This window comes from Daucus carota, chromosome 5, assembly GCF_001625215.2.
Source record: "Daucus carota subsp. sativus chromosome 5, DH1 v3.0, whole genome shotgun sequence".
In the NCBI taxonomy this organism is placed as follows: Eukaryota; Viridiplantae; Streptophyta; class Magnoliopsida; order Apiales; family Apiaceae; genus Daucus; species Daucus carota.
Genome location: NC_030385.2, coordinates 1,060,105 through 1,072,728, shown reverse-complemented (window position 1 = coordinate 1,072,728; position 12,624 = coordinate 1,060,105). Strand labels below are relative to the sequence as shown.

Sequence of the window (12,624 nt, the reverse complement as noted above, 5' to 3'; positions counted from 1 at the left end):
TGTGGTAAGTTGTTTAATGCATCTTTTAAATACTAATATTGTTTTAAGTTTCCAAGTATGCTAAATCTGTTTATGTACATTGCGAAGAATTTTTGCTTAGATATGATGAACTTGCTTTGTCAACCGATAAGAGAGTTACCCTAAATATGTTTGATTGTTTTAATTGTTTGTTGGTTTATTTCCGGATCTAACTGATGGATTAATAAAGGGCACTCAAGTTAAGGCTCATCCCCCACCTCCCCCAGCACTTTTCTGGTTTTGCTTTTTCCACTTCAGGCTGCAAAGGAGCCACTTGCAGTGGCGGATCCAGGATTTCATAAACATCGGGCTTAATTAACATAAAATTGTTTTTCCCAAAAGTTAGTAGTTCTCAATGTCATATATAAGGTCATACATGTTAAATCTGTGACTACTAAATTTTTTTAGAGGGGTGCTTATATATATATAGTTTTTATGTCACTTCTAATTTTATTTAATTCTTGGTCGGGGTTTCTTAAGCCCCTGGCGGAACAATGTTTCGCACTTCCCTGTGGCATACCCTGAGATTTGCCTGCGTAATCTTAGTATGTATGATATGTAACCAGTACTTGATGATGTGAGTTTGCTTGCTGCTAGAAAGTTTCCATTATTTAGTAGGCTCTGAAGCCTATTAAATACTTAAGTGTGTGACTTTATACAAATTTTGGGTTCTCTAATAAAATATATAGAAATAAAAGGTCAATTTCATTTCCTTGTATGTTTTGGATTGCAATTGTTATTAAGGTCCTGCTCCTGATCAGTTTTTTTAGGGGAGAAAAAGCAAGGGAATGTAAGTGAAAGCAAATGGGCTTTCACTCTCATCCCACTTGTGGAGTGAAAGATTTGGAGCGAAACTATGTTATAATTGCATTCATTTTCACTTGCTTTCGTTCCTCTAAAAAACTCGGGAGCACAAATAAGAGTGAAAGTTATATAAGTTTACTTACTCTTCACTTGCTTTCCTCCCTATTTATAACTGGGGAGTACCTTGAATATAATATTCCTCCCTCCTGAACTGGATTCTTGTGCTGCTACCACTGTCATTCTTGGTAAATTGGATCCTGAAAGGAAAAAGAAACTTGAAAAATAAAAATTGGAAATATGCTTTTGTAAACCATCTTCAATTAGATGAAAAGCCAGTCTAGCTAGCTAGTACTTGGCAGACTTCGAGCTGAGAGATGTAGATGCTGATCAGTTAGTAACTTCTCGAAGTTTGCTGGCCAATTGTTATGCTATTGGTCTATTCCATGTCCTGCCATTCACACAAACCTATGTTTGGGTACGTCTTCGGGATCCACTATTAAATTGTTATTAGTAGATATCTAATTAATAAGTAGATTAAATTATAAGTACATTGTTGTTCATCCACTCGACGTTAAAGTATTAGCGAATCCAAGAAGTAAATCATTTAATGCCCTGAGAACTTTGTCTGCGGCCAGAAAGTTGTCTTCACGTTTTCTTAGCAAAATGTTCATCTGAAGATAATTTTGGACGCTGAGAACCTCAGGAAGCTTTTACTGTGTTCTGGTAAATCTTTGAAGATAATGAGGCAGTATGTTGATTTTTTCATTTAACTTTAGATTGTTTCTCTGTTTATTCCTCCCTCTTTATGTTGATCAAAGTGGCCTCATTATGATACTCTTTCTTTGTTGTTGTCTTGATCCTTTGAAAATGGTACATGTTGCTTTGTAGTTAATCCAGCTATAATGTCTGCTTGTGGCGATGAAGGGGATATTTCTGCATTTCGATTCGAGGAGGGAGTTTGGAAGAGTTGGTATTAAAATAGCTGTCTTTTGCTTGTTTTTCGGAAACATTGGCTTTTCAGTTAGTTTGATTGTGAGATATTATGACATTGGCCTTGTTGTATGCGGTGCGATCGTAAACTATCCTGCTGTTTTAGATATATTTGAGTCTGAATATAGTCTATTCCTCAAATGAAAAACAATTTGACATGGTTGTAGCCTTTACAAATCCAACATCAGGCTAACTGGAGACTAACAGGGAATTTAGCACTTGGCGTTCAAGTTTTTATCCATGCAATTCTCAAATAACGGTTGAAGTGTGGTGACACTATGTTCTAGGGGACTGTATGTTCCATAGTTTATATTGTTCTTCTAGCTTTTCATATATTGTGGCAACAAAAATTTCTCTGCTTTCAACCCAAATTTACCATATTTCTCTTACATGAGTAGTAACTACTAAATACAACAACTTAATTTCGCCCCAAAATAACTTCAAAGAAATCATGTCGCAATTAAGGGCCGTAGGATTTAAATCGTCGATTATAAAATAATGAAATTGCTGAATACAATTTTAATTTCGATAACATATTTTCATTATCAAAATATTTTTTGACATATGCAAGAGGGTGTTTTCCTGCCTCTCAATTTCAAAAGGGGGAATACCGCCTAAAGCTAACCAAAAACTTTGAATTTGTATTTAAATAAACACTGTCAAATACATTACAAAATTGTAATTTCGACAGTGTTTAGTCTAACTTTTAAATTTCGACATAAATTCGGTGTACATATAATTTCGACAGCTTGAACTATGGTCGGACAACTAATGCCGTCAAATTTAAACACCTAAAATCAATGACATGTTATTCCGCCACTCAATTTCGAGCGGGAAATCACAACCTGAAATTTGTTCAAAAAATTAAATTCTAATTCTATAGAATCCTGTTAAAATTATTACTTTGACATCGTTCTATTTAAATTATTAAGTCCTATAATATTCTGTTAAATTAGTTATATCAATTCATCATATTTACTTGGCATTACTATTGAAAATGCAATTGCAAGACTATTGACATATAAAATTTGTTTTATAATTCTTGACAAATATATAATAAATTTAATATGAATATAACAGTTCTGTATAAAAATCATCCACTAATCTGAAACAATTTCAAATCATGTGTACAAATTATTGACCGTTTCACAATTTGAAGATCAATAGAATGAATTGTTTGATCAATATGTATTATTTGTATTACGATTCGATATAAGTGGAATTGTGAACACCAACATTGTATTTCACTCTTGGATGATCACAACCTCGAAAAGTGAGACGATGAAATTTTTTTATGAGTATATAAATATCGGTTTTAGTTTCAAAAAGTTTATGTAAAAAAATCTGCGTTAGGGAGACAACATCTTCGTTGAAAAATCACGTGACAATTTATTAAAAAAAAATTAGGGGTACACGAGCTTCAACAAAGTAGCTACTATTTTGTGATTAAGATAAATGTAAGAATACTATATTCTTTAAAGTGTAGAAGCTTATAAAATCATAATGAAGGTAATATACAGAAAAATTCATACTTAAAATTCATATTATACATGATTGTGACCGATGATAGTAAGTTAACTTATATATGTTCATATTATAATAATTTTAAAAGATTACTTTCCAAAAATTTGAAGTTAATCAACTTGGATTGATAATTAGAAGAAATAAAATTAAAAGGTTCATAGTGTTAAACCCGTATTATAATGGTTTTGCTTATTTTTCATGAATAAGGACTTATTTCTTAAAAAATACACAGAGTTTCATTTTCATAAAATAAATTTTTATTGTTTTGGCTATATAAAAAATATAAAACATCTCATTAACATTTATATCTGAAAAAGTTATTAAAATATTTATTTTAAAATAAATTCTTAGATTTTAGAAAAAAACACTTGACCAAACATGCTCAATATATCTATAAAAATGGAGAACAATAAAAAGTCATAACGATAAAGCAACCCAAACTCCTAAAATGATATTTTAATGTAACAGTTCAAAATTACTTGTTTGTGTGTGTGTGTGTGAGAGAGGGAGGGAGTAAATAAAATTTGAAAGAAGGAGGGAGGGAGTAAATAAAATTTGAATGCAAGATAATGTGGATCATTAGATTATATTATAATCGAGGACTTCAATACTTCAAGAAATATTAATAATATTCGAGGAAACTTGACTTTTTTGAATACCAAAAGTTAATAAAACTTGACTTATAAATTAAATTTCTATATAAGAAGTAAATTTATGTTCAAACTTTTTCCAGAATCGTTAAACTAAAATCTTTTAAGGAAAAATGATTTTTTTTATCACTCAATTTATTGTTTCTTTGGAAACTTACCACTTAAGGACAAATTTTCTTATTTTACTTACTAATGTTATGTTCAAATTTTTTTTGCCACTAAGATTAGGTTCGGATTTGATTATTAGCATTATTTTAATTCTTTGTAGTATTGTTAAAATATAATGGTAGTTTGTATATTTTGATGATTTGATATATGTTTATATCTTTATATACAGTACTTTTTATGTTCCCAAGGTCATTTACCTTCGGTGATAAGAATTTGACATGCATTTTCGTATTCTAAAAGATGTAGTTTCATATATTATTTTATTTTTTTCTTCCGAATAAAATTTTAGTGTTTGAATTTTTATACACACAAAAAAATCTAAAAAATAATCAATAACACTATGTTTTATAAGAGTTTTAAAGTACGTGCTAATTAGTAGAAAAAACTATAAACAAATGAGAGTAGAAAAACTATAAACAAATGAGAGGGAGAGAGAGTGTAATAGTAACATAAAATGATGCATTGTAGAGGACAATTATCGAAGATTAAGTTTTCCTATCTATTTATTTATTTTTATCTTGAAAATTGTAATAAGATAAAGTTACTAAAATTTATGAAGATAAATTTAAAAGAGATCGATCTTTGGTTGAACTAGTGGATTGAAAGTTTAATAGTAAAAAAGGATGCATCTATCACTCACTTTATCTTATCCAGGAGGATGAAATGTTTGAAGTCATTGATTTCATATTGATGATTTAATGAATTTTAGAATTCTAATTACGATTTTTTCCGATTTTAAATTTTTTATCAGCTCATTTTATGTTAATATTGATATATATATAAAGATATAAACCTACCCCACCTCATCAAAATATTACATCGTCTACTAATGATGATACAAAATATTATCATGGTAATCAAATCTTAACTTGGGTTAGTGGGAAAAAAAATCTAAACCTAACATTATTGAGTAAAAAGAAAAACAATTTGGTTGACTAGTAAGTTTCTAAAGATAAAATAAGTTGGGTGATAAAAAAAATCTATTTTTTCTTTAAGTAACTGCAAGTAGAATGAAACGCTAAATTATCCCTATGGCTTTATCATAGTTAAAAAGTTAAAAAAAACCTAAAATTATTAAAGAAATTATTAAAGAAAAGGATGGGCCTGATTATAAAATCTTCACCGGTTATGTAGATGGAACGGCAGCCCGTTATCAAAAGTGTTCTGTTTTATTTAAGCCCGATAAAGAAAAACAATTTAGTAGTAGCCGTTACAGTCCGACGCTAAATGTAGAGAAAAATTCGCTGGGGTTTTAGTATTCAAAGAGTCTGAAGGTGAGATTTTATATCTCTGTTCTGCAGTTTCTTTGAAACCTTGAAAGTAATTAAAACAAGAATAAACAAGATAGCTCTAAGAAAAGATGGATGATTCTCCTGTTAAGGGTCTCACATTGTCAAGCCCATTTGGTATGTCTCTCTCCCTCTTCTCTCTCTCTCCCTCTCTCTCTCCCCTCTCTCTCCCCTCTCTCTCCCTCTCTCTCCCTCTCTCTCTCTCTCAATCTCTTTCTCTCTCTCTCTCTCTCTCTCTCTGACACACACAAATGGGTTTTCTTGATTTTTTTTTATATGACCTTAATATTGAAGTATCTTGGTAGTGTTGTATTCAAGGGTTTAGAATTGTATTGAGAAAAAATTGTAATATAAATTGTGCAGGGGAAAATAATGAAAATGATGAAAGTGGTAGCCCTAAATTAGAGAACTCTAAGAAAATTGTGAGGAAGCACTACATGTCACCAACTATATCTGCAGCTACAAAGGCTGCTGCTTTAGTTCCAAGAAAGAAAATCTTGGCTGATAGAAATGAGGGGTTTACTTTTTGTATGTCGCCAAAATCCTTGGTTGGTTCTGCTTGTTCCGTTCGATTTTCTTCTTGTCCTGATACTGATTGTGATGATAAGCAGAATAGGTTTGATGGTGATTCGTCTTTAAGGGAGAAACCTTATGATCCTTTGACCAATTATCTTTCTCCTAGGCCTAAATTCCTGCGGTATAATCCGAATAAGAAGCGCAGGATCTTTCTGTGCGAAGAAAATGAAATCGGGGAGATAAAAGATGGGTTGGATTTTGTTAGTACTCGTAGTTCTTTTGAGTCTGGGGAAGTGGTGGAAGAAAGGATATTTGAAGAAGTTTGTGTGAAGAAAGAGGATGTAGAATTGGTGAAGACTGATGATGAGTGTGATGATTACGAAGATGAAGACGTGGAGGATTTGGAGGGGAGTGAAGAGTTTGAGGGGAATAAGTGTTGGGGCTTATTAAGGATTCTGAAATTTTTGCTGGTTTTGGGTTCTTTAATTCTATCGACTTCCTTTATATACAGCATGAATTCCCCTGATCCTTCACTGATTCAAGAGGTTGTTTGGGAATTTAGAGGTGAGTTTGTGAATCAGAGTACTGTACATGAAGAAAGTGCAATAAGAAAGGAGTATTCTAACAGTGGATTCGAAGTCAAGTATGGGAAAGCAGAGGAGTCTCACATTAGTTGGCTGGATTTGGTAACACAACAAGATATAATTGATAATGAGTTTGCAGAAATAGGTATTTTTGTAGGCCATGGAACTGGTAATGGACTGTGGGATAGTACTGTTGGATTGCCTGGAGTATCAACCGAGAAATCTGAAGATGCTTACAATGATTGGTTGATGAGCAAAGCGGAAGCTTCTGCTACATTACAGTGGGAAGACCCTAGAAAAAGTGAAGCTAATACTGATGATAAAGTGGTTGATAGCGAAGCTGATCAGGAAATGAGAAGCACTGAGGAGGCTTTCAACCAGGTCCAGGGTGCTGAAACTGTAGAAATTTTTGAATATTTTCGAGAAGATTTGCTTCCTAAAATTGAGCCTAGCACTGATGTGAATGGTTATGGTAATGGTGTGGTGGATAGTGCTGTTGGATTGCCTGAAGCAACAATTGAGAAATCTGAAGATGTTTACAGTGTTGAATCGATTCGCAAAGTGGAGGCAGAACCAATAATAAGTGGAGCTAATACTGATATCGCAGTGGTTGATAGCAAAGCTGAAACCTTGGATTCTAGCGCAACTGAATGCAAAAGGGTTCAGGAAATGGAAAGTACTGAGGAGGCTTTTGACCAGATGCAGGGTGCTGAAATCTTAGAAGTATTTGAATCATTTCAAGAAGATTTGCTTCCTATAATCGAGCCTAGCACTGATATGAATGCGGAAAATGTGATGATGGAAAGTAAAGATATCATATTACAGTTTAAAGTTCTTGTTCTTGCTGTATCTTTGAGCATAATCGCTGCTTTGGGATTTCTTTATCGGGCAAGGAAAAGGAAAACTGGTAGTAAATATTCTTGCCCTACACGAAACAACAGTGGCAAAGAAGATTATTTGCCTCTGGACACACACCATCAGAATGCTGAAACTGCTAAAGCAGCTAATCGGATTCAAAACAGCAATGCAATATGTGGCACGAAAGAAGAGAAGATGAAAAGGATTGAATCTGCTGTTAGTCCTTCAACAGCGCCATTTTCCCCAATGAAAGTAGAAGCAGAAGAGTTTAGCAGGCGGAGCCAGGCTCCTACAGTTGAGTTGCTTGGAGAGCTTGTAATTGGAGGAGAGGCAAACCGTTCTTTCAGGAGTATTAAAAGGAGAAGGGTTCTAGACTCTGGAGTGAAGAATGGCAACAATCATCTTTATACGCAAATCTCACTGAGCAAGGACCCTATCGTTGAGAATCAAAGTTATTCACCACAGCCAGGTCTCTCCAATGCAGCGTCTACTTCATCACAAAAGAAAAAGAGTTTTTCTAAAAAAGAGGTAAAGTTATTAGCGTCCTTTTGCAATGGTATAGGCATTCTTCAGCTCATGAGCATATGTTTTACCTACTTTCTGAATACTTTTAACTGGCCTATATTCTATACTTATGCAGCAAACCGAAGGTGGGAAAGTGAGTAGTACATCAAGTCCAACTCCAGTAAGGCGATCAAGCAGAATTCGCAGTAAGGCTGTGTCTCCGTGCTGAATCATCTCCACCGAAGAATTCTTTTGGCCTTTGCCACTTGAAACATCATCTTTGCTGTTTCATTATGATGGCACCATCTTTATTATAGTGTAAATTGCTTAATCTTTTCCCATGAATATGGGACTAGATATATACATCTGAAACCTCATCATATCTGAACAGACATATATAGTATTATATCAAATGATTTCATCTTTGATACAAAAAAAATTAGTAGCTCACATCTTATGATACACATGTCCAATCTTTCTAAGTAGTATATATGTTTCACTCTAAGGTTTTTTCATCTCTTTGCAGTTAAAATCATTTGTTTTTTTGTATTTAGTGCAATTATCTATGGATTAAGGTGTGGCCTTGTTTCGTACTCCTTTATAAATAGTAAATTAGTAACCTTTTGTCCAGTTCGGGAGGTATTTCTCGACATAAATTGGTAATAAAAATTATAATGGAAAGATACTTGTGTTCTTAGAAAAGAGTGGAAAAATATTTTCCCCGTCTTCAAAATAATAGTTGCTTTCACATATTTTATAACAGCATAAAATAGTAGCTTTATACATTGTCTCTCAAATTCTTTATATTGAAATTTAATAATTAAACTTTTATTAGATAAACAAAATTCAAAAAATAAATTATGAACTATATTATAATACTTAAAATATGTGTAAATTATGGAGGTATGAATACTTCAAAGAGTGCATGTCTGGTATACCTCTTCATGTTCCTTTCTTTCATAATTTCTGTAAGTAGAAACACATAATTATGATGTGGATACCATAAATAATATTGCATTGAATTATATGCAAGTACTCCTATATGACAAGTTACATAAGCAGATCCTTTATTTAATTTCCAGCTGCTATGTTTATTTAATTTCTAGAAGTTAAATTATCTGATAAAGAAAGAAACTATCTGATATTCTTTCCTCATCAGGATTTGCGGATTTGCATTTTTCAGTTTATATTGCTACTTCTCAATAGTAGTAAGGGGTCTTTGTTTTTGAATGAACAAGCTTGTTTGGAGATAATTTTCTCTCAAATCCGATATTTAGTACCATCAATAATCAATGAATTTGAAACTCCGAATCTCGGTATTCTTGAATCAACAAGTTTTGGAAGAATATTGTCTGGCATTCTTCTTTTAAATCAACAGATAATACAATTGTTTTACGTTCAGCTCGAAGGGTTTGAACGATGACAGTAATTTGGTAAGTTGTTTAATGCATATTTCATGAACTAACATATGCTCAATCTTTCTATATTCTTTGATTGTACTTCTTGTTCTTGGAGTGCTTAGAAATTAGAATATATATTCTGATCCGGAATCGGGTAAAATTATATAAATCCAGATATAGAATAGGTTGTGTGTAATTATGTCGAAGTCTATTGATTAAATTAAAAAATATATTGAGCCTGATGAGATAATTCAAGTGATAAGGGTTATATTTTGTCCTTATAATCTTGGACATTAGGAATATCACGTTATACCTTCTTAAAGTATACAAACTTGAATTCGAAAAGGAAAAGAAATTTAATCCAGGTTATACATAGTCCTAACCTGGTCTTATTCCTGATCTCAGAGATGGGCGTTCAAGTTAAAGCCATGAAGAAAACTTGCAAGAAGAAAAACACACTAGTCTCCATTCCAACAGAATTACTCGTCGAAATCGTGGCCCGAGTAGCAGCATCTTCGTTCGATGACTTGTTCAATACCAAGTTCAGGTATTCTAACAATTTCTGTTAACACAATAAACAATATATAATATTGTGTGCTAGTTGAACTTGAAGTTCTCTGTTATATGTTCATGCAGCTGCAGAACTCTTAACAAATTTGCCGATGTTAATGATAAGTACATATCTAAACGTGTTTCGCTTGACAAGTTTCACGTAGTACCATGGACATCAAAGACATCAAACCAGCATATAGTCTTCCTGGACCGCTGCATCGATTCGGGTAATCCAGAGGCTTTATACCGGCATGGAATTGTAAGTTGCATCTGTATTATTGTATTTGTCTTCAGTAGCTATTAAGTGACCAGTTCTCCTAAAATCTCCTAAAATCTCAATGTGCAAAGAGGAGGTTTTATCAGGATCATATTGTATACTAATTCAGTTATTGATATTATATTCCAAAATTTTAGGTACAATATTTTGGGAAGGCGGAGATAAATTCAGGCATCGAGTGTTTGAGGAGGGCTGCAAATTCAGGACACCTTGAAGCTACCTTCGTGATTGGTCTGATCTTGATACTACATGGAGGTGAAGATAAAGAAAGGGGAATGAAGATTATTATTAACATGAAAAAATTACAGCCAAGAAAGAAAATTGCAGAAATTCGGGAAAGATTTTCAAGAACGCTAAAATCAATGTGGGTGAAAAATACTGCCCTGATCGGAAAAGCAAGGCCGATTTGTTGCACAACGCACCGACGTGCAAATTCTACATTCCATATGTGGAAAAGGTTTGCTGACTTAGAATGTGAAGCTTGCTATTGTGATCAAGAAATAATCCATTTGTGGGAAATTTTACCGAAATCCATCTAGTTAGCTATATATATAGTTTTCCAGGTTGTTCATGCTAGTTAGCTAATTTTCTGTGTTCTTATGTCATTCATATTATTTTTGAATGTTGTGTAAAGTTTATAATAAGTCATCAATTTTTGGTTGACAGATGCTTTAGTTTCCTGAATCATATCAGAAATTTAAACTTGATAGCTTAGAGAAGAGAAATTCGTTGATAATATGTCGTAACAATCGTTTATCAGAATCCGATTCTTGTCTTTTAAAAGTTCCGCTGGGATTCAGTTTCATCCGTCTATTGTGGCTAACTTCTTGAAAGTTTATTCAGTAGACTTCCCTTGGTATATCGTGTACTGTATCCATTCTTCCCTGGATGCCTGATGCGTATAGGAAGGGGGGGCTCGGACAAACACGCAACACGACAGTTTCTTGCGTCCTTCGTATTTAGACCGGTCTTAGGGGTGGCAATTTGACAGGTCGTGTTCGTGTCAGCAATCGAGTCGATTTCGGTTCAAGATAAAATCACTTAAAATTGAATAAAACTAAAAATTGAAGTGTTTAAAAATGAAATTCTAATTTCAGGTCTTTTCGGGTCCATTTCAGGTCAATCGGGTGATTTGCGGGTCATTTTCGGGTTTTCTCTCAATAAATCGGGTTGCGGATTTGGGTCGAGTTAAGATCATATCTGATATTTTTTGCATCTAAAAAGCACGGATATTAGTTTTCAATTTTTAGATACTGGTCATCATGTATGAGAAACGAATCCGAATATTTTAGATTCGAATCGGATTTAACTCATTAAAAATATATTATTTACAGAAAAAATGAGTGAATTCAAATATGATTTTACAATTGATACCAATGCTCAATCAGGTCCTACCACTTGAATATTAAATCATATTTATTCAGAATGGTTTGGTTAACTTAAAAATAATTGTAGAAAATACTCAGATAAGTTATGTATAATTTCTTTGTTTTGAGGTTATACGGATAAATAGAAAATAAGATAACTGTTATAAGGAATTCTTTGCAAAACCAAACCAGCCTTCACCTCTTTTTCTGTTATGATAATATATGTAAGAAAAGAATTTATATTAATATAATTCTCTATAAATGATTGCATTTTAATTCAATCTAAATCGAATTTGAACAAGTAATTATAATTTCGAATCTGAATATAATGTTATCAATACGTATTTGACTCGATTTCACCCATAATAAGCACACACTAATTTAATATTTCGGTCATCCCGTTCAACTTCTTTGAAAATATGCATGAAATTTTATAAATTATATAAAAAAAGTGTGAAATATTAAGAGAAATGAGTAAATTAATGTAATGTATTAATATTTACTTAATACAATTAGAAAAAATGATATTTTAATGGTTGTAATTATATTAATATTATAGAAATTTATTATTATTATAAAATTTCGAAAGATTAAAAATCAAGAAGACATACGTGAAAAATGTGATCGTGAGTTTACCCAGTACGCATCAAAGGGTAGCGGCTGCGGGTTCCTACTTAAAAAAAAGAAGAAGAAGAAAAAATGTGAAAAGCTAACTGAGACGGGGAGAATTAAATATTAAAGACGAGAACTCACGAAAATATTTTGAAATAAATATATTTAATGATCAATACTAGGGGTGCCCATGGGTTACCAAAACCCGCCCAAACCGATCTAACCGACCCAACTCAACCCTAAACCAACCCAAAATATTAAAACGAATTTCGATTGGCTTGAAAAATTAAAATCGATCTAAATGGATTGGGTTAGGATTTTGCCTATAACCAGCTCATTCTAACCCGACCCACATATTTTATTTACTTCTCACATATTTTATTTGTTTTTAGTGAAACAATTTTAGGTGTCGTTCACTTAAATTCATAATAAGCGCATGAAACAATTTCTAGTTTGAACGAATCATCAGTTCCGCTTAATAAGAACTAAGTTATTGGTAAACAAACTCGAT

At 32.7% G+C, this 12,624-nt stretch overlaps 2 protein-coding genes across 2 annotated transcripts; both read left to right on the top strand.

Moving 5' to 3' along the window:
• The first annotated feature begins 5,335 nt into the window (after positions 1–5,335).
• LOC108220969 (uncharacterized) lies at positions 5,336–8,394 on the top strand. Its single transcript, XM_017394871.2, has 3 exons — positions 5,336–5,560; positions 5,807–7,929; positions 8,042–8,394. The coding sequence occupies exons 1-3, from the start codon at positions 5,515–5,517 to the stop codon at positions 8,132–8,134; spliced, it is 2,262 nt and encodes a 753-aa protein (XP_017250360.1). The 5' UTR covers positions 5,336–5,514; the 3' UTR covers positions 8,135–8,394.
• Positions 8,395–9,725: 1,331 nt separating this feature from the next.
• LOC108221126 (putative F-box protein At1g67623) lies at positions 9,726–10,729 on the top strand. Its single transcript, XM_017395025.2, has 3 exons — positions 9,726–9,852; positions 9,942–10,116; positions 10,272–10,729. The coding sequence occupies exons 1-3, from the start codon at positions 9,734–9,736 to the stop codon at positions 10,671–10,673; spliced, it is 696 nt and encodes a 231-aa protein (XP_017250514.2). The 5' UTR covers positions 9,726–9,733; the 3' UTR covers positions 10,674–10,729.
• The last annotated feature ends 1,895 nt before the right edge of the window (positions 10,730–12,624 follow it).

Bases quoted from the DNA above. Each gene is read 5' to 3' on its own strand.
- LOC108220969 (XM_017394871.2), top strand. From the start codon at position 5,515: ATGGATGATTCTCCTGTTAAGGGTCTCACATTGTCAAGCCCATTTG. The intron at 5,561-5,806 runs GTATGTCTCTCT...TAAATTGTGCAG, and splicing joins CACATTGTCAAGCCCATTTG to GGGAAAATAATGAAAATGAT. The intron at 7,930-8,041 runs GTAAAGTTATTA...ATACTTATGCAG, and splicing joins AGAGTTTTTCTAAAAAAGAG to CAAACCGAAGGTGGGAAAGT.
- LOC108221126 (XM_017395025.2), top strand. From the start codon at position 9,734: ATGAAGAAAACTTGCAAGAAGAAAAACACACTAGTCTCCATTCCAACA. The intron at 9,853-9,941 runs GTATTCTAACAA...ATGTTCATGCAG, and splicing joins TTGTTCAATACCAAGTTCAG to CTGCAGAACTCTTAACAAAT. The intron at 10,117-10,271 runs GTAAGTTGCATC...CCAAAATTTTAG, and splicing joins CTTTATACCGGCATGGAATT to GTACAATATTTTGGGAAGGC.